The 27743-nt window shown below is 44.9% G+C and overlaps 1 protein-coding gene across 9 annotated transcripts in view; it reads right to left on the reverse strand.

The window, feature by feature from the left end:
* Positions 1-27743, reverse strand: part of POLDIP3 (DNA polymerase delta interacting protein 3) — a 606971-nt gene that overhangs the window by 90619 nt on the left and 488609 nt on the right. For 8 of the 9 annotated variants that reach the window (XM_077452451.1, XM_077452453.1, XM_077452458.1 and 5 more), the window contains one exon: positions 2787-2853. In XM_077452451.1, the coding sequence (XP_077308577.1) occupies positions 2787-2853 (67 nt within the window). Of the gene's footprint in view, positions 1-2786; positions 2854-10346; positions 11313-27743 lie in introns of those variants that run through there. The other variant, XM_077452457.1, reaches the window with a different exon arrangement.

The raw sequence follows: 27743 nt of genomic DNA on the forward strand, positions 1-27743 counted from the left end.
AGATTATAAATGGATGCACCTATTGGGTCCCGAGAACATACATTGATATCAACGTATCTCGGCGTGCTCTACTACTGGCCCGAGTGCTATGAAAAACTGTCCTCATAAAATAGGTAAAAAGTATAAGCGAATAGGCTTATTGCTAAAAATCCAAGCTATAACGCAAGATCTGTGGAGTCATAGTCGACCTATTCGGTTACTTAGGTACCATATGGGGGAAAGTTTAATAAACACCTCTTTTTCTGTATATCATATTTAGGGTATCTATTTAACCCCTCAGAACTAAACTTATCTATATTTACTCCTCACATTGCCTACTCCTTACCCGTATAAAGGGTTTGTACGTTTTTGCAACGATTAACATTTGATTGTTAATCCACCGTGTCATACAGAGGCAGCCATAAGTAAAATTTATGAAGCAATATAAGAAATATATAATAGAGATTATAGTACAGGCATATCCCCTAAAGATCAAGTTGGGGTTTGCATCAGTCCCCATGAGGTCTATAGGGATATATACATTAGTGGTGTTCCACCCCCTAATTTAAAGGGGACAAAAAAAGGGGGGGGGGAATGTATCTTATGGTAAGAAAATAAATTATAGATGAGGAAAAACTTTCATACATTATATATTATCATCTAAATCTAAATATTGTCATCTAAATCCACTACCCAGAAATGCATCTCCCCATATATATCATCTAACCATTTTTAAGATAATTTAATCGTCTGGTATTATTATTATTTTAAACTGAAAATACTTCGTTTACAGTGCAATTTTTAGTTAACAGATAGCATAACGTACTATGTGTATATATATATATATATATATATATATATATATATATATATATATATATATATATATATATATATATATATATATGCCCCCCACTTTATTAATATCCCTATGAGTTGGCTATAAAAAAGTATAAATCTATATCTAAGTTCAACCCTCTAGGGGCAAGAGACCCAAGTCTATAATCTAATATAGTCTAATATAGTCCAAGTATATCCAGGCTGTTTCATTTTGAGATGTAAGGGTGGTCATGTTACCTCCTCTCCAATTATGTTTTATACAATCTATCCCTTAAAAAACAAGACACGAAGGGTCTCGTTGATGGAATATATCAAAATGAAGGGATAGATTGTGTTTCGGGAAATTTTTGATATGGTTGATATGCTCTCGTATACGTACATATAGAGGCGTGGTTCTGCCCACATACTGTAAATTGCATGGACATTCGATTACGTATGTGACATGTGTGCTTCGACACGTAATAAGCTCTCATATCTTGTACTCTCTATGATCTGTCCTTGATTTAAATATTTCTTTCCTACGAGGTTGGGGTTTACTAACCCTACATGCCAAGCATCTTTGACACTTATAGAATCCTTTCAAGTCGCTAAAAAGCTGTATTGACCTAGGTGGATCAATCACATTGTTCAACAAAAGGTTTCAGAGGGTAGGGGCTCTTCTGTATACGAAGCTGGGCTTTTTTGGGAGGATGTTAGATAAGGAAGACAATGTTTTAAGTTTATTATTTAATTTTAATTTTAGTGCCAACCATATATGCACCCAATATAGGGGAATATTGTACACAATCTTGGTAGCCTCAATTGGACCCTGTAGCCCGATAAAAGACAAATCAGTGTAATCCCACCACTATAGGAGATTTTGTGGCCTTCCCTCGGTGCAGGTGGGTCATTGATCTCGTCTAGTAGAGAGGTTTTAAAAGGATCCTCATAAATCACTGGTTTACCTCGGACATCATTTTTTTGAGGTAGCGCCTAGGACCCTATTATTATCTTATAAAACAGTTGTATATCCACAGCCTTCAGGTGGGGGCTGAGGACTTGTAGGGCGGCAGCAACCTATCATACACCTTAGCGCGGTTTTCCTAGCATTTTTTCATCTTGGGACTTTCCCTCCATCTTCTGGACTCTGAGGAGATTGTTTGTAAGGGAATTTTGCTCCGGTTTCCCACGACGGCACTTAGAGGACGGCAAGCACCGTGCGTTCCCCCAGGGGTGCAGGATGGTTATGTGTCAGTTTCATCCGTTTCAAGCCCCAGGGAAAGGTGCTAGAGTCCCCACTGTGCCCGAAGCTCCTCTGAGATGCGACCGTTCAGCTCAGCGCATGAGCCCCAAGTCATGTTTTGCTTGGGGATCAAATATTTATTATACCCACTGAACTGCAACTCAATTTAGAACATTTTTATCTATGTTTTTTCTTGATTTTTAGTTTTAAGTGGGCAAGCTTACAAAATCTGCAGGGGATCAATTATATCCCCGTATTTACAGCACTGGGTTTTCAGGTACTACTAGCTAGTCACAGCAATGGTGTTTTGGTGTCAATTACCTGTATAAAGTTGTTGATTTCTACATTGGGTCTAGCAATATCAATCCATTAGGCTGCTACACATTTTTATAGAATTGGGGTTGCGGTAGTAGTAGTCATATTGTGTGTAGGAAGTGCTTTGTAATATAATTTTTGCTGTGTACTCATTATTTGGAAGCATCAGGAGAACGTGGTTAGGTGTTAGCTACACAACCGTATAGCAACACTTAGGTTGTGGTAACATTTACCTCTTTTTGCAAATAGCTTGTTTTTGTAATACAAAGCACTGCTACATTAGTTTGTCTTTTGATACAACACTGGGATTGCTTGACAGAAAATTAATTATAAAAGTCTTCAATTTTGTTAATGAAAAATTAAGTTTCGCTTGAAAAGGTGAACTTGGCTTTCAATTTTCTGTACTTTCTAAATAGATTACAATACTTACAATAAGATGGGCTGGTCTGAAGTTATCACAGTGCCATTCAAATGAAGATTACATTTCATTGGCTGTCCTAAACAAATAAAAAAAATCATTAGGTACATTTCAGAATGTAAATCTTTACCCTTTATGTATTAACAGTCATAGGCACAGGTTTATACAGTATAAGCATTAAAATAATCTCTCCATGCCCTTTGTAGCTGCATACACAGTGAAGCATTCATCAATCTTCAAATTTGAGAACACAGACTTTCAAACTGTTGTCTAAAGTTGCTCAGCTCACCCTGTTCCCCTTCTCAGCGGTGATTTGACAGGTTTCTAGTCATCTCATATTTATTGTGATAAGAGAGCAGGTACTGTGGAAGAGGGGAGCAGTAATTGAGGATGATTTATTTATGCCAAAACATGGTGTCTAGTCTAATAGTAAAAAAATCTTGTAGTAGATCTTTGGATATTAAGCTATAAATAAAACCCTTGCACTTGATGCAACAAATTATGCACGTGACCAGGCCATTTTTTGCAATATGGCACAGTTTTACGTTAACTGACAATTGTGCAGTTGTGTGATGCTGCACCCAAATAAAATTGATGTCCATTTTTCCCATACAAATAGAGCTTTCTTTTGGGGGTATTTGATGACCTCTGCTTTTTTTTTTTTGCGCTACAAACCAAAAAAAGCTGACAATTTTGAAAAATAAAAATAGGATTTTTGTACTCACCGTAAAATCCTTTTCTCTGAATTTCACTGACTGACACAGCTCCATTATTCTTGACCATAAGGTTGTTATGCCACCTTCAGGAGAGGACTAGGCAAAACATGTTATACATGTGAAACAAAAAACAGAACTTTATAGTTCTGCCCAGGGGGCGTTCCCTCCACTAACAACCCCTCAGCCTGCTTCCTGCAGCTTCAGTACGTCAACAAGCAGTATAATGTAAATCTATAGGAGGGGAGGGTGCTGTGTCAGTCAGTGAACTTCTGAGAAAAGGATTTTACAGTAAGTACAAAAATCCTATTTTCTCTATCGTTCATCGACACAGCTCCATTATTTCTTGACCATAGGGACGTCTCCAAGCAGCGTCACAACGAGGGGTGGGAACAGCATAAAAAAACTTCAACCAGAAGTGCGCCCTAACAGGGGAGACACCACCTTATCTATCCGCATCAGTGCATTATACTCAAAAGTAAATGTATTTTAACATCCCTGGCGGTATGATTATTTCAGATTTTAGGTGCTGAAAGCGGTACCATTATTTTGCATGGAAATTTGGCATTTTATATTGTAGGCCAGTAATTCTTAGAAATAATTCACTTAAACCTATCCAAACAAGAGTCTAATAGACATCCCGGGTATGATAAAATTTGAAATATGAAATTAAAATATTATATAATAAAATAAATAACTATAATTATAATAATAAAAATTATTCAATAATGTAATCAAATCAAAAACACTGAAATGTGCCGAGTTGCAGAATTGTCGCTGTCATTACTTAGTGTTTGATAACGAATTTCCCTACAAATTACTATCGCTCAATTCTGCGAGTGATTCTAATTTCTTATCGCCGTTTTCTAGCTGGTCTTTAACCACTTTTGATGTAAACTGACATTTTTTGGTTGCTATGGACAATCTCTAGTTTCCTGGTATAAAGAACAGTATTTATAATATAAAACTGCATGCAGGACACTGGACAAACCACTAGGGACAAAGGGGATGTGTAATGATTTGATACAGTACTGTAATCTATAAGATTACAGTATACTGTATATATACTGTGTTTTTTAATTTGGCGCCAAACTCCGTCCCCGTGCGTCGCAACGCTCGCAGGGAACGGAGCTCGGTTTCTGTCACAGATCGAGCGAGACATGGTGGCTCGCTGACCACAGGGGACAAGGTAAGTAACCCCCTACATGGATCCAGCGATGAGATCCCGAGTCTGGCTCTGGAATACCGCTTATGGTAATTAAATCTCAACCTGAGCCAGACTCTGGAATACCGCCAGGGAGGTTAAGAAAAAAAAAATAGAAGAGAGAAGTACAATTGCAACATCATACGGCCGCCTGCAAAACTTTGTGGCCAAAGCAAGCATCTGAAGATACGGTGACATCCACTTTGTAGCATATGGTAAATGTGTGAACGGACAACCAAAATGCCCCGTTACACACTTGAGCGACTGACGCTTGATGTCGGAAGGCCCAAGAGGTCCAATTGCCATGGTGGAATGGGCTGTGACAGGAAAGGGGGACAATTTCTGGTTTACGCCTCGCTGTAGAAACAGCAGTATCCTGGAAAAAGAATAGATGCATGGATACCAACCTTTCACTTCACACATGGAGATGTAGGCCTTCCAGGTACGATGGTATATCTTCCGAGAAGATTTTTTCCGTGCTCTCAGCATGGTTGAAATCACAGAGTCCTAGAAGCCTCAGTTCCTTAGCACCTGGCTTTCAACAGCGATGCTGTTAAAACCAGTGGTGTTAAAGCAGGATGAAGAATTGGACCTTGAGACAGAAGGTCTTCTTGCATCAGTAGTCGCCAGGGAGCATCCGCAACCAGGCGTACAAGGTCAGCGTACCAGGGGCACCAAGGCCAATCTGGGGCAATCAATTACTGGAATCCACTCGGCTTCCACTCTGATGTGGTAGTAGCTTTTGTGGAGGAAAGGCATAGATCAGTCAGTACTGATCCCACGGAGCCACCAGCGCGTCTGCCCAAGGATCTCTTGTCCTGGATACGAATCTCGGCACCTTCCGATTGAGACGGGACGCCAGATGGTAGACGTCTGGTGTGCCCCATCGCAGGCACAGTAGCCTGAACTCCTCTGGATGCAATGACCACTCTCCTGGGTCCAGCACCTGGTGACTTAAGTAGTCCGCCTGCCAGTTTTCCACTCCCAGGATGTAAATGGCCGATAGGGCCGGTACATGTTGCTCTGTCCACTGAAGAATGTGAGCGACCTCCCGTGCTCCAGCAAAGCTTCTTGTTCCTCCTTGATGGTTGGCATACGCCACCACCGTGGCGTTGTCTGACTGGATCCTGACTGTACGCCCTCAAAGTCTCATCGACCATGTGGAGAGGCATAGCCCGATCGCTCAAAGTTGAAGCACATTGATCATCAACTTGGATTCCTCCCTGACCAAAGGCCCTGGGTCGACTGTACTCCCAGTACTCCACCCTAGCAGGTCAGGTTGGCGTCCATTGTGATCACTGTCCAGTGTAGAGGTAGGAACCATTTCCCGGACTGAAGTGACGGGGACCTCAGCCATCAGAGCAGGGAGTCCTTGACTGGCTGGCTCACCTGAATCTGAGTCGGTATAAGCACCGACTTCTTCAGGTTCAACAGCCACCCAAAATCCTGCAGGGTTTGCATGGTGATCACCACATCCTCCTCCAATTCTGAGGTGGAAAATGCTCTCAGGAGGAGATAGTCTAGGTAGCCTACGATCGCGATCCCACGTTGTCCAACAACGCCAAAATTGGAGCCAATATCTTGGTAAAGACTCGGGGAGCTGATGCCAAGCCAAAGGGGAGAGCCACAAACTGGTAATGGGCTTCCCCAAATGCAAAACGCAGAAACCTCTGATGCTGGAGGATTATGGATATGTGCAGGTACGCATCCTGGATGTCCTAAGATACCAGTGAATCCCCTTGATAGAGTGCAGCGACCACAGAGCAAACTGATTCCATTCTGAACCTCTGTACTTTTACAAAGCAACTGAGGGCTGTCAGGTCCAAGATTGGAGATACCCCTTCCTTTTTGGGGACTACAAACAGATTGGAATAGAACCCTTGGAACCTTTCTGACTTCGGAACAGGCACTATCACCCGCGACTTAGCAGGTCCCTTACCACCCCCATTAGGGCTTCCCGGCGAGCCGGGAGTAAGGGTATGCTGGAGGGGAAGAATCTGTTTGGTGGCCGAGAGAGGAACCATCTTGTAGCCAGAGGAAATCAGTACGCAGAACCATTGGTCAGACAGCCGAGAGGCCCACCGGGCTGAAAACTAACAAAGGCAACCACCCACCCAATAGACGGGCGGGGCAAACCTTCATGTGGTAGCACTTTCGCTGGCAGGCTTGTTAAGCTTGCGGTTCCAGGGACGCTTCCGTCCCTCAGAGGTCGTCCAGCCGGGCTGGGAGTGTTTAGCCGAAGACCCGGGCAGACGGAAAAGCCTCTTTTGAGCGGAAAATGAGGGCCCTTGCCTGCGGCATGGCTCCTTAGTGTTCCTGGTCTGCGGGAGTAAAGTACTCTTTCCCCCTGTGGCATTCTTAATGATATCGTCCAACAAGGCTCCAAAGAGCCGCTCACCAAGGAAGGGTAGATCCGTCAGGGCTTTCTTAGATGCTTGGTCCGCAGACCAGCATTTAAGCCAAATCAGGCAACTGAGTACCAATGCTGACACTGAAGCCCTGTATAACAGAGGGAACCTATCCAGGGCCCCGTCACAAACGTACTTAAGGCCTTGCACTAACTGATCTGCTAGTTCCACGCAGACAGGGAGGCCAGGTTGCTCACCCAACTCGCGGTGCAAAAGTTTTGCCCACTCAGTGTCTGTGACACAAGTGCTGAGGCCAGTACTGGTCGCAAGGCTGACCCCACAACCGTAAACAAGGAGCGGACCACTGCCTCGGCCTTCTGAAAAGGCCCGTTGTGGTCTTCCCCATTCCTTGCATATGAATTTATCAAAATAAGTCAGATACGGAAACACCTTAGGTGCACGGGCTGGCTTACGGGACCCAAAAGGGACCTCTACTTCAGCAAAAGGGTCTGCTGTATCCTGAAATTTCAGGGTATCGGCTGTGATAAGTGCTCCAACTAGCACTTTGTCATGCGTGGACCTGGACGTGGATTCATCCTCACTGTCCGATCAGTCCTGGTCAGCATCATCTGAAACGACAGAGCAGGGGCCACCAGTCTCTGCGGGGACCGAGTCTGCGTCAGAGCTCTCCTCCGGAGGACGGGGGGCGGGACCGCTTTTTACCACCTTTGCGCCTGCACACCGCCTCCATCTGGCAACGAATGTATCAAGTACGGCTAACAAAGCGTCCAAAGGCACTGCACTGTGTGCAGATGAGCCAGTTGCAATTGCCGGGAGTTCAGGGGAAGAAACACCATCTGCCAATTTTGGGGACTTAGGACAGGTGCACAGTCCCACCCTCCTAGCTGCTGCAGACTGAGGGGCCCCCACCGCAGGACTCACCACCCTGACCGATAGTAGATCACAGGATCCAAAAATCTTGTACAAAAGGCAAACTCAAAAAAAAAAATCCCAGGACTGACGGTCCCGCAGGGTTCCTAGGTCCATTCCCTTCACTAGGCAGAAAAAAACTGAAGCTGCAGAACGCAGGCTGAGGGGTTGTTACTGGAGGGACCGTGCCCTGGGCGGAACTATAAAGTTCTGTTTTTTGTTTCACGTGTACATGTGCTCCCCTGAAGGTGCGTAATAACAAGAATCAAGAATAATGGAGCTGTGTCAGTCAGTGAACGATAGAGAAAAAAAACTTTTTTACTTTCTGATATAAAGCACATCCAATAAAAAGATAAAGTTTCTTCCTCAACTTAGGCCAATTCTGCTACAAATTTTTAGTAAAAAAAAATAAATTCACAATAAGCGTATATTGATTAGTTTATGCAAAAGTTATAGTGTTCACAAACCATGGGATATATTTATGGCATTTATGGAATTTAATTTATTTTTAACTAGTAATGGTGGCAATTGCGACTTATAGCTTTGGCGTCTTAAACACGTCCATAACCCCCCCGGTACACAGGGCGTCTCATGTACATCCTGCATTTTTTTTTTATCTCCCCCTGCTCAGTTTATTTATTTGCCTGGCTTCTGTGCACAGCTCTGTGAGACCAGTGTCTGTATAAACATGAGCTGAAGTCTTCCTCACTGAATGATCACTCTGGCAATCCTAGTGCCAGTTCACACAGGGGCGACCTCTCAGGCGACTTGTCAGCCTGCCAAGTCATGCTCTATGCAGTGAAATGGAACCTAATAGGAGCGACTCAAGTCGCTCCGACTTAGACAAAAAGGTTCCTTACTATTTTTGGGCAACATCGGAGCGGCTTGCATTGACTTCTATTAAAGAAGTCATCTGCAAGCTGCGCTGAGGTCGAGCTGTGCAGGGCGGCTTCAGAATCAGATAACTTTGAAGCAGCCCCTGTGAACTGGCACTCAGTGAGCATTCAGTGTAACACTTCTAAACCAAAACAAAAGTAATGTCTTATCTCTGTTCCCTTGAATGAGAAAGCTGCAGCGGACAGAGGTGTTTGTGTGCACAGGGAGTTAGTTAAGCCTTAATTAACCTAGACATAATCTTATTTTACTACTTAATCCATTCATTTAAATCTGTATAAGCACTAGAGTTTCATCTCCTTTTCAAAGTTTCTATTTTAAATTTGTTGGAAAATATATTTTATTATAAAGCACATATATACATTTTTATCTTTAAGGATTTACTGTTAAAAATATGTGGTTTGAGCTGGTTCCCACTGGTGCCACGCCCAACATCAGTTGTGATTTGCACCGCACTGCAAATCACATGCAATCTCTGTGTGATGCGATTTCAGCCATACAGATAGTATGGCTGACTTTGCATCGCGTCCGGGACTAACTCGCACAGGACCCTTTTTTGGGCCACAGTAGAAACTGATCACATGGGTGTTCACTTTGATTCCTGTCTGAATTTGCAGTTCGCCATGTGATAGGCAAACGGATTTGAGGGCATCAGTAACTTTCAATTGACACTCCTAGTAGTTTGCATACGGCAGTGTGAACTTCCGCCATGAGACATGCGATGCAGGAACCCGCAGTGGATTGGCAGGGTTCCCGCATCCATCGCTGCAGTGTGAACCGAGCCTTAGGGTAGATCTGTTATTTTAAATCAGTAAGAACTTTAAATTACTGATACATTATGAGAAAAATGAAAAATATGCAAAAAAAAAAAGAAAAAAAGACTTAACTTTAACACGCTTTGTACCAAAAATATTAATTTTAATGTTGCAATAAGTAGAACAAGCAGCAGGATAAAATGTAGATCTGGAGGGGTGAGGCTCCGGCCCTTTCAGCACATGATGTATTCGCCTATAGAGGTCCTTGTTCCTATCCCGACTAAACCATAAATACACCACTGGTCAAGCCACCGGATTGCTTATGGTTTAGACTCCTATACTCCTACAGTTAGAACCATTATAGGATACTTTGCCCTACTTTAAATGCCTGGGTTTTTACTTTGTGGTTAATGTACCCCCAATGCAGGACCTGCCCAAGGCTGCCTGGGTCCAAGATTGAAATACTGCACCTAAACCCAATCTCCACCACCCTTAAAAAAACAAAAAAAAAAAAAAAACACTCCCAGCAAAAGGTGCCCACATTCATTATTTTATATCATGATAATTAAAAATAAACTTAACAGAAAATCAAATTTACATTCAACAGTACCTTGTCCGTATGCAAAATTATATGACATACCATTATGTTCAAATCCAAACCACAAACTCCAGTATTATTTTGTTTTATACAGCTTTATTTATATAAATAGCTTAAATGGTGAACATATATTGCAAAACAGTTGGTCATAAACTGACAATAATAATAATATTGCACTCAACTATATATCAATCAACTATCAATCAGTGCTTTATTTGCCTTCTTGGGCTCTGGAGAGACTCCAACATCTTGTTTTGGCACAGTACTACTAAAAGGTTGCCTTCCCCTGTTCTATTATATGGCAAAACAGTTTGTTGTGGACAGAAAACAATATTGCAATCAACTACATATCAGATCAAAATGGTGCTTTCCGTGTCTTCTTTTAAAGACACTGCTACCTTCAGGTGTACAGTTTGGGCCAATTCATGTTCAAATGATATGGTCGCCAGGCCAATCAACTTATATCATTGTGGAGCGCAAGTATGTTTTTATTAGCCTCAGCTTTGAGAAGCTTCACTCTCCACTAGCAATGGTCACAGGGAGTGTACTGTTAAGTATACGCAGAGCAATGAAGGCATTTGTAAAGAGGGTAGTCAAGATTGATTGTGCAGATATACTCCTTTTTGGCGACAAGTCTGCAGGGACATATTTTGACAGGACTTTCAGTTCATCGTTGAGATCATTTGAATCTATATCCCGCATGTTATTTGACAAAACACTTTCCAATTTTTTGCACTGCTGTAGAAGGTCTTTAGGTATTGCTTCCTTGAGTTTGGGAATGTTATAGAGCACCCCAAAGACATTGCTGTGTTCATAGAGCTGTAAAAAATGTACTTCCAGTGGTGACTGGATAGCAGAGTCTAGAACATGGAGAGGAAAAAAAAAAAAAAAGTACTTTCATCTGTTTAGGACCACTGGCGCTTTCATCCTCTGCCTCATAGTCAAAATGGGTTCTTCTGCATCGATCCAGAACTTCTGTAAAGTGAAAAGCCGGCTCAATATCTGCCATCTCTTCTGCACTTTTCAAAACCTTTTTAAAAATCCCCATCTGATCAATAAATCTGGAGGATTGATTTTGGCATTTGAAGTTGAACTGCTGCAGAAATATAAACACGAATCTTTTGCTTACAATATTTACATGGAAAAGTACATCATGTCACAACACTAGACCATAAAGAAATTTTAAATGACATATATTCCTTGTAATTCCTCTGCATTCTGCCAGTGTTTTGACACAAGCTGCTCCTGTTAAAGTACCATCCTCCATAACTGCAGTTATGGCATCATAAGTTTTCCCAACCTGGTTTTGGATAGCTGTCACGCTATCCAAAACAATGCTTCCTTTACATATGATTTTATGTACACCGATAATGGTCGGAGAGCTAACACTATCTGAGCCAGTGGCGGCCCGTCCATAGGGGGCGCCCGGGCGCCGCCCCCCCTCCAGGCAGTCACAAAAAAAAAAAACTTGAAAAAAAAAATATTTTTTTTTTTTTAAATGGCCCTTTAAAAAAAAAAAAAATGAAAAAAAGTCCTTAAGTGCACTGTGTATGAGCGCCGGACACAGTGCAGCGCTGGACACAGTGCACTATGTGAAGCGCCACGTCAACGCAATCACAAGATTGCAGACGCGGCGCTTCATTTGCGGGGTTTTAACCCGCCTTGTGGCGCAACTACAAATGCCGATCTGCATCCGCCCGGTGCCCATAGGTTTACTATGCTATGGGTTTGAGTGACAGACCAGTTAGCCGTCACTTCCGGTCTTCCCCTGTCGGATCAGTGCGCCGAGCGGAGGAGCAGAGGAATGTGAACTGCTGCTGCACTATGAAACAACAAGGTAGATGGCGATGCATTGCTGGAAATCCACAGGAGGGGGGCAGAGCTACAGGATGGATGGAGGGGGAGGCTTCACACGGGCAGCACTGACGATCAGCACTTCTATTATCTCCACTGGTTTTGCTGTGTCTCGGTTTGGCAGTCAGACCTGAATCTCTCCAAAAGCCTGTCTACTGCAGACAGTGACATCTAGTATAGGCACTTGTTGGCCATTCGGAAACCAACACTCCTTCCAGTGTTTTAACATTACCTTTAGCAAAAGTTCCCCACTGCTTCACTAAAATATACTCATCAAACCCTGACAGTGTATTGCATCTGGATGTGAATGCCTAGGTCCCGCTGCTATGTCTGCATGGTCGTGGTTGCTGTTCAGCTTTACCTCCTGTAGCTGTGGTTTCAATAGAAGCCTTTTTAGTAGTTGCTAAATATTCTCCGCATCGTGCTTGCATTCTGTGTATCATCTGATGACTTCTGTCCCTTTAGTATGTAGTAGTAAATCTTTATCGATATGTAATATTGAAGATTTGCTCACTGCCTTTGATTTTTTTTGTGAGCTTTAAGCCAATTTCTCCTGCCTTTAAACCTAAAGAACAATTTGTATGCCAGTTCAAAATGTTTAGCCTTTTAATGTAGTCTATACCAGTGGAGGTTCTTGTGAAACACACAGCCCATATGAAGCCTCCCCCCACCCACCCATCCCTCTGTCCCTGATTCATCCCAACCACCATCTCTCTGTCCCTGATCCCTGATCCATCCCACCCACCAGCTCTCTGTCCCTGATTCATCCCACCCACCAGCTCTCTGTCCCTGATCCCTGATCCATCCCACCCACCCACCCACCATCCCTCTGTCCCTGATTCATCCCACCCACCAGCTCTCTGTCCCTGATCCATCCCACCCACCCACCATCCTTCTGTCCCTGATCCATCCCACCTACCATCTCTCTGTCCCTGGTCCATCCCACCCACCATCTCTCTGTCCCTGATCCATCCCACCAACCATATCTCTGTCCCTGATCCCTCCCACCCACCATCTCTCTGTCCCTGATCCATCCCACCGTCCTTCTCTCCCTGATCCATCTCACCCACCATCTCTCTGTCCCTGATCCATCCCACCGTCCTTCTGTCCCTGATCCATCCCACCTTCCTTCTTCTCTCCCTGATCCATCCCACCCACCATCTCTCTGTCCCTGATCCATCCCACCGTCCTTCTGTCCCTGATCCATCCCACCTACCATCTCTCTGTCCCTGGTCCATCCCACCCACCATCTCTCTGTCCCTGATCCATCCCACCGTCCTTCTGTCCCTGATCCATCACACCTACCATCTCTCTGTCCCTGGTCCATCCCACCCACCATCTCTCTGTCCCTGATCCACCCCTCTGTACCTGATCCATCCCTCTGTCCCTGATCCCATCCCACCCACCACTGATCCAACTCCCCACCCCACCTCCATCCTTCTGTCTCTGATCATCACCATCCCTCTGATCCCACCACTAAAGGAAAACATGTAAGATATTGCATTATTGCAGTCACTAAATGTGATGACTGTATTTGTTTTATTTTATTAGGCTTTCTTGTACTTCATTGTCTGCGGTGACCTCTGCCTATTGCTGTTTCCCGAGCACCTTTTTTGTGTTTCCTGTTTTTTTTTTCTCTGGTGAACGAGGAGTGTGGCTGGGCTGTCAGACATATTGATGTGTCATTAGAACCTGGTGTATAATGTAGAGCCTGGTATATGATGTACAGAGCCCTGTGTATAATGTAGAGCCTTGTATATGATGTACTACAGGGGACGGAGTTGGTGGATTCTATAATGGGTGGGGCTTATGAGAAGTGGGATGGGTCAAAAGGGTGGGCGTGGTCTAGCGCCCCTCCATCTTAAAACTTCACCAGCCGCCACTGATCTGAGCCTACCTTAAAGGAGACTTTTTTTAAATAGTCAGGGACTGATTAGCAACCAGATAAAATAGTGAAGGAGTGTGTAATGTACAATACAGTGCAGGAGTCACAGGTATGTAATGCAAGGATGAAAGTATATACATATAATGCCCAGAGTTTAGGCGGTCACGGTTCTTAAGCTCAATTTAATGTCCACTGAGAAAACAAATGGAAGATGCTTTTATGCTTTTATTCCTGGGACACAGGCCTGTCTCTTTTAAAATATGTTAACGGTAAAGAGTCATTACACAAGATTCCCTGGTAGGTTTTCACATAATTTGTGTTAATGTGACAACACACTTTGTTCTCTTACCTGTTCTCTTACCTGCAAATCAAGCATTGCATATTACATGTAAACATTTATTTTTACTCTTATTAGAGGATATTACCTGCCATCTACCCAAAATTAACATTTTAATACTCTGAATGCATTAAATAAACCATAATATGTTTACTTTACTTTTTGAATATCATGAACCATTCTTCAAAGTGCTAAACTACCCCAACTTTGATACTTGTTACTGTTACTCTAACAAAACAAAAAGGATCTCGTTACCTTAAGCACTTCAGCCCAGCCTGGAAGGTTTACCTCCTTCATAACCAGGCCATTTCTTGCAATACGGCACTGCGTTACTTTAACTGACAATTGTGCAGTCGTGCGACGCGGTACACAAATAAAATGTACAGTATGTCATTTTCCCCTCACAAATATAGCTTTCTTTTGGTGGTAACTGATCACCTTTGCGGTTTTTATTTTTTGCACTATAAACAAAAAAGTCCAACCATTTTTAAAAAAAAAATTGCTATAAAAAATACCCAGTAAAAAAAAAGTGTAAAAAAATAGGATTTTTGTACTCAATGTAAAATCCTTTTCTCTGTAATTCACCGACTGACACAGCTCCTCTCGTAGCCATTGGGTGGTTACGCCACCTTTAGGAGAATACTATGCATTACATGTTATGTAAAACAGAACTTTCCAGTTTCACCCAAGGGGCAGTCCATTAGGTAACAACCCCCCAGCCTGCCACGCAGTCATCAGTTCGTCAACAAGCAGTATAACGTAAAGAAAAAACAGGAGGGACAGGTGTTGTGTCAGTCGGTGAATTACAGAGAAAAGGATTTTACGGTGAGTACAAAAAATCCTATTTTCTCTTATATCACCGACTGACACAGCTCCTCTCTTAGCCATTGGGACATCCCCAAGCAGTGCCAAACGAGGGGTGGGAAAACAGCATAAAAACTTCATCCACCATGGCAAATGGCAACTAGTGTAACTTTACCCACAAAAACAACAGTGCGTGAAAAAAAAACACAACAAAACTACACCTCAACTACCTTCAACGGCTCCAGAAACTGCGGTAACTAATGCAACAGTGCATTAACTCAAAGGTACTGCGTTTTTTATCCAAAAAAACAGGAAAAAAGGGAAAATTGCACACACAAGTGCAACTATACAGCCGCCTGCAAAACTTTGCGGCCAAAACAGGCATCAGCGATGCACTGACGTCTACTTTTAGAACTTGGTAATCGTGTGGACAGATGACCAGGTCACCTCTTTACGCACTTGAGCGACAGACGCTTGATGTCGGAAGGCCCAAGACGTTCTGGACCGCCCTTGTGGAGTGGGCCGTGATCGGAAAGGGGGGCACCTGCCCCTTCAAGGTGTAGGCTTGTACTACAATCTGTCTGATCCACCTGGAAATGGTGGCCGACAAGACCGCCATGCCTTTCTTTGGACCAGCCACTGAAACAAACAGTGAGTCTGACTTCCGGAAGGGAGCCGCGGCAGACAAATACACTTTTAGAGCCCGTGAAGGGCCACCTCCTTAGGATGTGTCGGCTTAGGACACAAGGATGGTAACACAATGTCCTCATTGATGTGAAATGCCGAGACCACTTTTGGCAGAAAAGATGGTCGCAGACGCAACGCCACCTTATCCTTGTGGATAACCAGATAGGGCGACTTGCAGGACAAACCCGCCAGTTCCGAAACCCTCCTGGCCGATGTGATGGCCACTAGAAAGACCACTTTCTGGGAAAGGGTCAACAGGGGAATCTCCCTGATATTTTCAAATGGCGGTTTTGAAGCACCGATAACACCAGGTTCAGATCACACTGGGGTAACGGTGGACGCACTGGAGGGACATGTTGCACCCCTTGGACAAAAGTACTCACTAGTGAGCGAGACGCCAGAGGTCATTGAAAGAAGACAGCTAAGGCTGATATTTGTCCTTTAATGGTGCTAAACGCTAATTTCTGGTCCACCCCTTGCTGGAGAAACAACAGGATCCTGGATATAGAAAAGGAGCGCGGATGCCATCCTTTCTCCTCAAACATGGAGATTTAGGCCTTCCAGGTACGATGATATATCTTCCGAGAGGAAGATTTCCATGCTCTCAACATAGTTGGGATCATCGAGTCCGCCAGACCCTGGTACCTCAACACCTGGCTCTCAATAGCCAGGCCGTTAAAGCCATCGATGGTAAAGCAGAGTGAAGGATCGGACCTTGAGACAGAAGGTACTCTCGCAATGGCAGTCGCCATGGGGCGTCCGCCACCAGGCGCACTAGGTCTGCATACCAAGGACGGTGAGGCCAATCCGGGGCAACCAGAATTACTGGGATCCCCTCGACTTCCACTCTGCAAAGCAGACATGGTAACAGTTTTAGTGGAGGAAAGGCATAGATCAGCTGGTACTGATCCCATGGAGCCACCAGCGCAGCTGACGCATCTGCCCACGGATCTCTTGTCCTGGACATGAATCTCGGCACCTTCTGATTGAGTCGTGAGGCCAGAAGATCCACGTCTGGTGTGCCCCACCACAGGCACAGTAGCATGAAAACCTCCGGATGCAACGCCCATTATCCTGGGTCCAGCATCTGGGGACTCAGTCCGTCTGCCAGTTCTTCACTCCCAGGATGTAAATGGGCAACAGGGCCGGTACATGTCGCTCTGCCCACCTTAGTATATGAGTGACCTCCCGTGCGGCAGCTGAGCTTCTTGTTTCTCCTTGGTGATTGACGTATGTCACTGCAGTGGTGTTGTCTGACTGGATCCTGATCGGACGCCCTTGCAGTCTCATAGACCATGTGGAGAGGCATAGCCTGATCACTCTTAGTTCGAGCAGACTGATAGGCAACTTGGATTCCTCCGTCGACCAGAGCCCCTGAGCCGAGTGAACCCCCATCACTCCATCCCAGCATGATAGACTGGCGTCTGTTGTGATCACCGTACATTTCAGAGGCAGGAACAACTTCCCGGACTGAAGCACCGGGGATCTCAGCCACCAGATCAGGGAATCTCTGACTAACTGGCTCACCTGGATCTGTCGATCCAGGCACAACAGAGATTTGTCTCACTTTGTCAAAATATCTTTCTGCAGAACTCTGGTGTGTAACTGGGCATACGGTACTGCCTCGAAGGAGGCCACCATGAGTCCCAGAACTCGCATGCAGAAGCGTAGCGACTACCACTTGCGGTTCATTTGGTGACTGTTGGACCATTTTTTAGGTTCAACAGCCACCCAAATTATTGCAGGGTCTGCATGGTGATCGCAACATCCTCTTCTAATTCTGCTCTCAGGAGGAGATCGTCTAGGTATCGCACGATCGCGATCCCAAGTTGCCACACCAACACCTTGGTAAAGACTTGGGGGGCTGATGCCAGGCCAAAAGGGAGCGCCACAAACTGGTAGCGGGCTTCCCCGACTGCAAACCGCAGAAACGTTTGATGCCGGAGGCATATGGGTATGTGCAGGTACGCATCCTGGATGTCTAAGGATGCCAGGGAGTCCCCTTGATGGAGTGCAGTGACTACTGAGCGAACTGATTCCATTCTGAACCTCTGCACTTTCACAAAGTGATTGAGGGCTTTTAGATCCAAGTTCAGCCGTACACCTTCCTTGGGAAATACAAACAGGTTTGAGTAAAACCCCTGGAAAGGTTCCGATTCGGGAACAGGTATAATCACCCCATGATTCAGCAGGTCCCTTACTACTCCCAAGAGGGCCTCCCACCGGGAGAAGGGGTATTCTGGAGGGGAAGAATCTGTTTTGCGGCCAAGAGAGGAACTCTATCTTATAGCCATAGGAAATCAGATTGCAGACCAATTGTTCGGACAGTCAAGAGGACCACCGGGCTGCAAACTCCCAAAGGCGACCCCCCTCTCGAGTCATGGGTGGGGGCAAACCTTCATGCGGTAGCACTTTTGTTCACAGGCTTGTTAGGCTTGCGGTTCCAGGGACGTTTCTGTCCTTCCGTGGTCGTCCTGTCGGGCTGGGGACGTTTTGTCGATGCTCCGGGCGGACGAAAAAGCCGTTTGTGAGCGGAAAAGGAGGGCCCTTGCCTACGGTGTGGCTCCTTAGCCTTCCTGGCCTGTGGGAGTAGTGTACTCTTACCACCTGTGGCATTTTTAATAATGTCATCTAAAGAGGCTCCAAAGAGCCGGTCACCAAGAAAGGGAAGATCCGTCAGGGCTTTCTTGGATGCCTGGTCAGCAGACCAGCATTTCAACCAAATCAGGCACCACAGCACCACTGCTGACACTGAAGCCCTGGATAGCAGGGGAAGAGTATTCAGGGGCATGTCACAAACGTACTTAAGGCCTTGCACTTGTTGGACTGCTAGTTCCATGCAGACAGGAGAAGCCTGTTCACCCAATTCGCAGCGCAACAGTTTTGCCCAGTTAGTGTCTACGACACAAGTGCAGATGCCAGTACTGGTCGCATGGCTGACTCCACCACCATAAACAAGGAACGAGCCACTGCCTTGGCCTTCCTGTCCATGGGGTCCCTAAATGCAGGAGTCCCCTCTACCGGGATCGTGGTTACTTTGTTTAACCTGGATACTGGGGTGTCCACAACCGGAGGGGCCGAGCACTTTTTGAGAAGGCTCTCCTCAAAAGGGTAATGCACCTCCATGTATTTGAGGACCGAAAAAGGTCCGTTGCGGGCGACCCCATTCCTTGTAAATGAACTAGTCAAGATAAGTCAGATAAGGGAACACCTTAGTTGAACGGGCTGGCTTACGGGACCCAAAAGGGACCGCTACAGCAGCAGAGGGATCCTGAATCTTCAGGGTATCATGGACAGCTGTGATAAGAGCTCCAACAAGTGATTTGTCACGCTTGGACCCAGACAGGGACTCATTCTCACTGTCCGAACGGTCCTGGTCAGCGCCATCTGAAATGACAGAACAGGGGTCACCAGCCTCAGCAGGGCCAGAGTCTGCGTCAGAGCTCTTCCCAGAGGACGGGGGGGAGGTAGCACCTTTGTGCCCACCGCCTCCATCTTGGCAATGAACAAATTGAGGACTGCCGACAAGGTGTCCAAAGGCACTGCGCATTCAGCAGGCGAACCGGTTGCAATTGCCTGGATGTCGGGGGAAGAAACACCAGTTTATTAAGCCATGCTGACCCTACCCTGTCTGCCACCTGAAGGGGAGTTAGGAAAGTGACGGTCCCACCCTCCTAACTGCTTCTGGCTGAGGGGCTCTTTCCAGCAGGACTCACCACCCTGAAAGGTTCTGCGCTATCCAGCCAGTAGTGCCTGTGGTCCCTGTTGGCTGCCAGGTGCAGAAGAATCCACTGTGTGTCAGCTGAAGCTGCTGCTAATGGCGCTGAAACCGCTCTGCAATGTGCTCAAGCTCAAAGGAAATGGCCGCCCAGCGTCCTGCAAAAAACATAAAACACTGGGAAAATGGCCGCCGGAGTACAGGGACACATGCTGCTGCTAGAGCAAGCTGAAAAAAACGTGTTCAGGCTTCTAGAAAATGGCCACCGGCATCCAGTATAAGGATAAATCACAAGGAAAATGGCCACCGAAGCACAGGAGAGCATGCTTTCCCTTGCCCATACCTAGACGGGCGCTGACACAAACCATGAGGGACAGAGTTAAAAAATGGCGGTGATCAGCGCTGCAAAGATCACAGGCACCCCCAGGGACATGACAAACAGGACTCAGGGCACAGCCAGCCAGCGCAGCCCCCCCACGGAGAGCCCCTGTACAGGACACAAACACCGCTAATCAGCCACACGCAGCATCCCCCACAGGGAGGGGGAGAGGGAAGATAGGGACAGGGAGAGAAGAGAGGGAGGTGAGGGACCCCCAAATTGACCTCCCAGGGAATGCCCAGCTACTCAGCCCCACCAAAGCAGGGAGAGCTGGGAGACATTCCATTACAGACCCACTCTGATCAGTACAGGGTGGTTGCTGGCCTCGGCACACTGACGCAGACATCAGTAGCCTGGTCATATGTGTGCCCTGGAGCATTAAAGCTCACCAACCACTTCTGGAGCTGAGGTTCGTCATAACCGACCCAGTTCGAGGCTCTGGTCTGCACATGCTCGATGGCCAGGCTGGGGAGACTACAAGGATAAGGGTATCCAGCCTGTCACCCAGCCGGCTGTTGATAGCAGATCACAGGATCTATCATCTTGCACAAAAAGAAAAGCTTCTGCAGAAAAAAAAAAAGATGGACCAATGGGCCTGTCAGGGTTCCTAGGAGAATATGCCTAGTATTCTCCTAAAGGTGGCATTACAACCCAATGACTAAGAGAGGAGCTGTGTCAGTCGGTGAATATAAGAGAAATCCAATTTATTCACCAATTTAGGCCAATATATTTTCTGCTTCATATTGTTGGTAAAAAAAAATCCCAATGAGGGTATAATGATTGGTTTGGGCAAAATTAATAGCATCTACAAACTATGTGATAGGTTTATGGCATTTTTTTTTTTTTTTATACCAGTAATGGCAGCAAGCAGTGATTTTTGGCAGGACTGCGTCATTGCAGCGGACAAAACGGACATGCCACTTTTTGGGGACCAGTGACATTAATACAGCGATCAATAGGGGTGTGCATCTTCACTGGTCTCACAATCCGATTACGATTATCTGGCCAACGATTCGATTTAATTCCGCGATGAATCACGATTACCGACGAGCTCCCACTTCCGCTTGGACCACCTAGGGAAACCTTCCACCCTGCAATCTTCTGGGACACATCACAGTTCCCAAAAGATTGCCCGGCTATGAAGGACAGCACAGTGAGACATGAGCACCCAGCTGTGAAGCTGCAAGCTGTCACAGCCGGATGCCCACAGTAGTATTACCAACGTTGTGGACAGGCAGGGGAGAGAATGGAGGGTTTGGGTGGCCACGTCGCTGGATTGTGGGACAGGTGAGTGTTTATTAAAAGTCAGGAGATGCACTTTTTTTGTAGCTGCTGACTTTTAATAAACAAAAAATTGACTGGAACGCTGCTTTGATTAAAAATAACCTCACTCCCTTAAAAAGTGCACTAATGCAGTTCACTACAGGGTCAGACATTTACACACACTGCTGCTGGGAGGTCAGGAGGGATTACAAGCTGACCAGCTGACAAAAAGCCCTGTGAAGTTCCTTGTACTGTCTTCTGTGCTGACCAGTGGCAGCTGGTGCTCAAATTTTTTTTGGGGGGGGGGGGGGGCAAACAAATTAAAAAATACTGAACCCCCCCCATCAAAACGCAGCCACTTGTGCCCATCAAGTGCAGCCACCTATGCCCAAACACAGCCACCTGTGCTCGTTAAATGTAGCCATCACTTCACTAACCCCCCCCCACCCACACACTTTGACTGGAGGAAGACAGAGCTCTGTGTTTTGACTTAGAGAAACACAGGATCTCCATCTTCTCTCACAGAAAGGTGATCTGCCTTGTTTATATAGGCAGACCACCATTCTGCCTCTTCTGAGAATGATCAGCAGGTCCCGGCAGCCACCGCATCTGCCGAACCTGCTGATTGGACACAGCGGGAGCCAATCACCTGTATGTGATTTCGTGCAGGAGCGCTGTCCTGCCAGAGTATATCTGCATGGGGCGGACCTTAAGGGATTCAAAGGTTAGTGTTTAAAAAAAATAAAAAACCAAACATGTCCTACTTGCCTCCTCTTCTGGGCTCCCTCAGTGGCGCTCTTGGCTCCTCCTCATCTGGAGTACACCGTTGCAGAAGTCCTGCTGCTGAATCTATTGACACAGATAGCAGGACTCAGCCCTGCCCCAGTGTCATTGGATTTGATTGACAGCAGTGGGCCAATTTCTCCGCTGCTATCAATCTATACAATCAGAACCCGAGAGACCGTCTGAAGCTGGTGTGCTTGTCCATGTTGTGGGAAAGAATGTGTTCAGGTAAGTAAAAGGGGGGCTGTTTTAGCTGCATCGGTTGTTACCCCTGGAAAGCCAATTGCCCGCTCTAAACAACAGTACTGGGATGATGCCTGCAGCTGCGGGCATCATCCCTGTATAACTCCCGAAAGCCCAGTGGGTGGCTGAGTGACAGGTGAGAGGAGCCCGGGATTGCTGCTGCTGGGGATCGTCTGAGCAAATTGGAGCTCAGGGAACAGAGCCGTTCTGCCCTTGGGCCCCCCCCCCCCCCCACGCTGACGGGCCCCTACGCAGCTTGCGTAGTGAGCATATAGGGCGGATCAGCTCTGTTTGTTGTTTCAAAAAAAAAGAAAATCACTTTAAAGACTGCAGGGAAGATTAGCATCTGGAGGTGAAGGCGGATAGACTGGAGGTAATACCGTATAAGGCATTACAATTACATTTAAAGTACACTTTAACCAGTATTGTGCATTACATTTAATATTATATCTATAAAAAAAAAGTCTCAGCTTTTAGTACTACTTTAACTACTTCCGCACCGTCCGTCTTAAGTCGGTATTTTGACGTTGAATACCATTGTTATGGCAGCAAATAGCTGCGATAACACCGATATTTTATGAAACGTTACTTTCAGGTAAAAGTCGTCTCCCTCAGCAGAGACAATCCGATCCTTTCCCCTTTTGCCAGAGGCATTGTGAGGGAATGATGGCCCACATGACTCAATGACGTTGGATGATGGAACTTCCACCCAACGGCCTTAAGAGGACATTTCCCCCCCCCCAGATCTCACATTAAAGAGGTCCTGTCATGCTTTTTTTCTATTACAGTAATAAAAGTGATTCAAAAATATATATTTTTTTTAAAAGGGGCAGTGTAAAAAAAAAAAAAAAAATTGAAAGCGTCCTGTCCCGCCGTGCTCACGTGCAGAAGCGAACACATACGAAAGTCGCGCCAGCATATCTAAACGAGTGGGCACAATTTTGAAGCATGACATGTTTGGTATCAATTTAATTGGCCTAAGATTATCGTTCACAATATTAACAAAAAAAAAACATTGGGCTAACTTTACTGTTTTCTTATTTTTTTAATTCAAAGGTGTATTTTCCAAAATAAATTTGTTTGCAAGACCGCTGCGCAAATATGGTGTGACAAAGTATTGCAACGACCGCCATTTTATTCTCTAGGGTTAGATAATGTTTGGGGATTCCAAGTAATTTCCTAGCAAAAAACAAAAACTGATTTTAACGTGTAAACAAGTTTGAAAAATAGGCCTGGTTCTCAAATGGTTTATATAAAAGATCAACCTTCATATAGCTTCATGTCTAGCTCCTAGCTAAAATGCCCATATATCCTACTTCTGGGTGTATTATATATATATAATATATTATTACTTTCACTGCTCTTTTTGTACTATAAAGGGCTAATTTTAGGTTTTTTAACCCCACTATGACAGGGGATACAAAAAAAAAAAAAAAGCATGCTGCTGCTAAACGTCTTGGACCTGGTTCACACCTGAACATTTTTTAGTGCTTTGTGCAGAAATGCAATACAGTTAATTTAACATTAATTTAACATTAACTGCATTAATTTAACAAGCTGCAGAAAAAAATGTAGTGCGTTTTTGCAGCAATGTTTTTTAATCTACCCAACAAAAAGCATAAAAAAATGACGAGAGAGTCTGTCATACAGAATATATTACAGTTCTGTCTGAAAATTGGCAAAACAGTCATTAATTTCAGAAAAATCTACTCACGGTCCACTCCCCACTACGTCACATTTTAACCACTCACATGGGGCGAATTGCTGTCATTGTACGTCCACTGCTTTAAAAGTGCTAGGGGGTTGGCGCGACATTGGCGCAAATGTGCGTGGCCGGCAGCCACCTGCGATTGCTTCCAAGAGAGCAAGAATGGGGTGGGGGGGATCTGTGGATGTAAACAGACAGAACCCCGTTCTAACGGGGAGGAGAGACAGATCTGCTGTTCCAAGTCCCACCCGCCCCCCCTTAGAAATATCTCCCAAGGAACATTTAACCCCTTGATTGCCCCCTAATGGTAACCCCTTCCCTGCCAGTGACATTTACACAGTAATCAGTGCATTTTTATAGCAACACAATAAAGTGTCAAAGGTGTCCTATCTTTCTACCACAATGTTGCAGTCCTGCTACAAATTGCAGATTGCCATTACTAGTGAAAAAAATAATAAAAATTCCATAAATCTATTCGCTATAACTTTCGTGCAAACCAATCAATATACGCTTATTGCGCTTTGTTTTTACCAAACATATGTAGAACAATACATATTGCCCTAAACTAATGAAGAATTTCATTTTTTTTTTTTTTTTTATAATTTGGGGATATTTGTTACAGCAAAAAGCTAAATATTGTTTTTTTTTCAAAATTGGTCGTTCTTTTTTGTTTATAGCACAAAAAATAAAAAAAATGCAGAGGTGATCAAATACCACCAAAAGAAATCTCTATCTGTGGGGGGAAAAAAAGGGTACAGTGTCGAATGACTGCACAATTGTCAGTTAAAACAACGCAGTGCCGCATCGCAAAAAATGGCCTGGCCTGGCTATTAAGGGACAAATTCTTCTGGTCTGTAAGTGGTTAATCAGGGCTGGGCGAGTCAAGTTCCTCTCAGGCTCTCATAACTTGTGATGTGCGTACTTACAGTTCGGACTCCTGCAGACCATACTGCTATGGGGAACTCACTGGTGGCTGAATTGAGGGTCAATGCCGACTTCCGAGCCTCCAGAACATGGACACAGTGACAGGCTGCAACACCCCATGCAGCAGCAGGTGCTGTGCAGGTGGACTGTGGACAGCTGCTCAGCTCACACTCACAGGCCGAGGAAGCTCACAGGCAAAGGCAGGGGGAGCTCACAGGCAGAGGCAGAGGGAGAGGGAGCTCACAGGCAGAGGCAGAGGGAGAGGGAGCTCAGAGGGAGAGGGAGAGGGAGCTCACAGGCAGAGGCAGAGGGAGCTGCAGAGGCAGAAGGAGCTGCAGAGGCAGAAGGAGCTGCAGAGGCAGAAGGAGCTGCAGAGGCAGAAGGAGCTGCAGAGGCAGAACTTTTCAGACGTGCTCCCTTCCCTCAGGCTCTGAGCCATGCAAAGAAAATGGAAGAGGTGGGTGGGGCTAAATGGCTAAGCGTGGAGGCTAAGTGCTCTGAATGCTGGGGTGGCCCCGGCCTCTGACATCACTGGTTGCTAGACGCCGGGTGGCAAGCGATTCTAGCAACCAGTATCGGCCCTGCTGTGATCTGACCTCCTCCTGACAGGTACGGCTACCAAGTGGCAGTGGCCGGTGGGTACTCCTCACAACTTGTTACTGCATGCTCGGGCCGGGTGTCACCCCTCTTAACCACTTAAGGACCAGGCCTCTTTTTCAGATTTGGAGTTTACATATTTAAAATAGTTTTTTTTTTGCTAGAAAATTAGTTAGTACCCCCAAACATTATATATATTTTTTTTTAACACCCTAGAGAAAAGGCAGTCATTGCAATACTTTTTTTCACACCGTATTTGCGCAACGGTCTTACAAGTGCACTTTTTTTTGTAAAAATTCCACTTTTTTGAATAAAAAAAATAAGACAACAGTAAAATTAGCCGAATTTTTAATATTGTGAAAGATAATGCTATGCCGAGTAAATTGATACCCAACATGTCATGTTTCAAAATTGCGCCCGCTTGTGGAATGGCGTCAAACTTTTACCTTCAAAAATCTCCATAAGCTTCATTTAAAAAATTCTACAGGTTGCATGTTTTGCGTTACAGAGGAGGGCTAGAATTATTGCTCTCACTCTACCGATCGTGGCGATACCGCACATGTGTGGTTCGACTGCCGTTTTCATATGCGGGCGCTAACGTATGCGCTCGCTTCTGTGCGTGAGCTCGTCGGGACGGGGTGTTTTAAAATGTTATTTTTCTTATTTATTTTACTTGATTTTATTTATTTGTACACTTTAAAAAAAATAAATAAAATGGATCACTTTTATTCCTATTACAAGGAATGTAAACATCCCTTGTAATAGAAAAAAGCCTGACAGGTCCTCTTAAATATGACATCTGGGGTCAAAAAGTCCTCAGATCTCATATTTGGACTTAAATGCAATATACGTTTAAAAAAATGTAATTTGAAAAAATGACATTGAAAAAAAAATATACCTTTAAGAGGTATGGGTGGAAGTGACGTTTTGACGTCGCTTCCGCCCTCCTATGGTATAGAGACAAGTGGGGGCCATCTTAGCCTCACTTGTCTCCATACCCAGCAGATGAAAGGACCCGATCGCCTCCGCCGCTACCAATGGCTCCAGTAAGCGGCGGAGGGCACGGGTGAGTGACGGGAGGGGGGTGGCACCTCTCCCGCCACCGATAACGGTGATCTCGTGGCGAACCTGCTGTGGAGAAAACAGTTATCGCACACAGGACCGCCTCCTGTAAAGAGGGATATCTCGGTTGTGGCTGCAGCGGCCGCCATTACCGAGATATCCATCTTCAAAGTACCGACATATATGTACATGAAGCGGTCCTTAAGTAGTTAAAGTGCCACCCGGGACCCATGGTAGGGCCGGTCCTGCACCAATGATTCAATCGGACTTGACCTTCACTTAAGTGCTTATGTTACTGTTGATACACCTGTATAGAATACCATGCATTTATTTTCAATGTATGTTTTATACCCTGTTCTGTTAAAATCCAATAAAGTCTTTTAACAAGCAAAATTTGAAGCTACTTTGGGAAGGAATGCTGGATCAAGTGAAAGGGTAATCTTGTCTTGCTAAATGATACAAAAAAGTTTGGCAATAGAAAGTGCCTGAATCTCACCAACCCTCCTAGCTAAACTCAGTGCCACCAGAAATGTTTTAGGGTAATGTTTTACTTGCGTCTATCTAGCAAGGTTACTCTGTCATATAACAAGGAAGCTGAGACTTCTACAGTGTGTAAATGTGCTTTTACTATACAAAGATGCTGTACATACAAAACTATTATAATATTAGGAATACAATACAAGACTGACAAATATCTATAACAAGCAAAATGCCTAGAAGAACAGTCTATGGTCAATAACTACACATACATTTAAAAGTTACTTATCTTCTGTTCCTGTATGTTCATGATCTCCATTGGCATGATTCTTCTTGGAGACCAGGCTCTGTTCTTCTATCATGAGTGGCTTCTTCTGATCTTCAAAGTATGATGATGATGTCTTAGCTTATGTCTGAATCCCCCATTTAATCTGGCAGGCTGTTTATCATAGTTACCAAACAGAAAACATACCTGTTTTCTGTAGCTGTAGAAACAACGGACTGTGGAAAACGGTCAATTGAATACAACAATGATATCTATGTAAACCACTGTCTACTCAAACCAAGACAGTAATCAGTCATTCTTTCAGTTTGAGATCTGAAAGAATCTCAGACAAGTAATATCTTGTTTCCTGTAGCTAGAGACAATAGCCTGTTGAAAAAACTGTCAACTGAATACAACAATGGTATCTAACCCGATTGTATGAAAACAGCATTCATTTGAGAAATCTACACAAGCCAAAAAACTGACAGTAATCTGACCAACTCACTATTGTAATATTGTCTCATGTATCCTATGTCTGATT

The sequence above is a fragment of the Lithobates pipiens genome, unplaced genomic scaffold (assembly GCF_037356315.1).
Source record: "Lithobates pipiens isolate NorthernLeopardFrog02 unplaced genomic scaffold, aLitPip1_a1.2 Scaffold_23, whole genome shotgun sequence".
Classification (NCBI taxonomy): domain Eukaryota; kingdom Metazoa; phylum Chordata; class Amphibia; order Anura; family Ranidae; genus Lithobates; species Lithobates pipiens.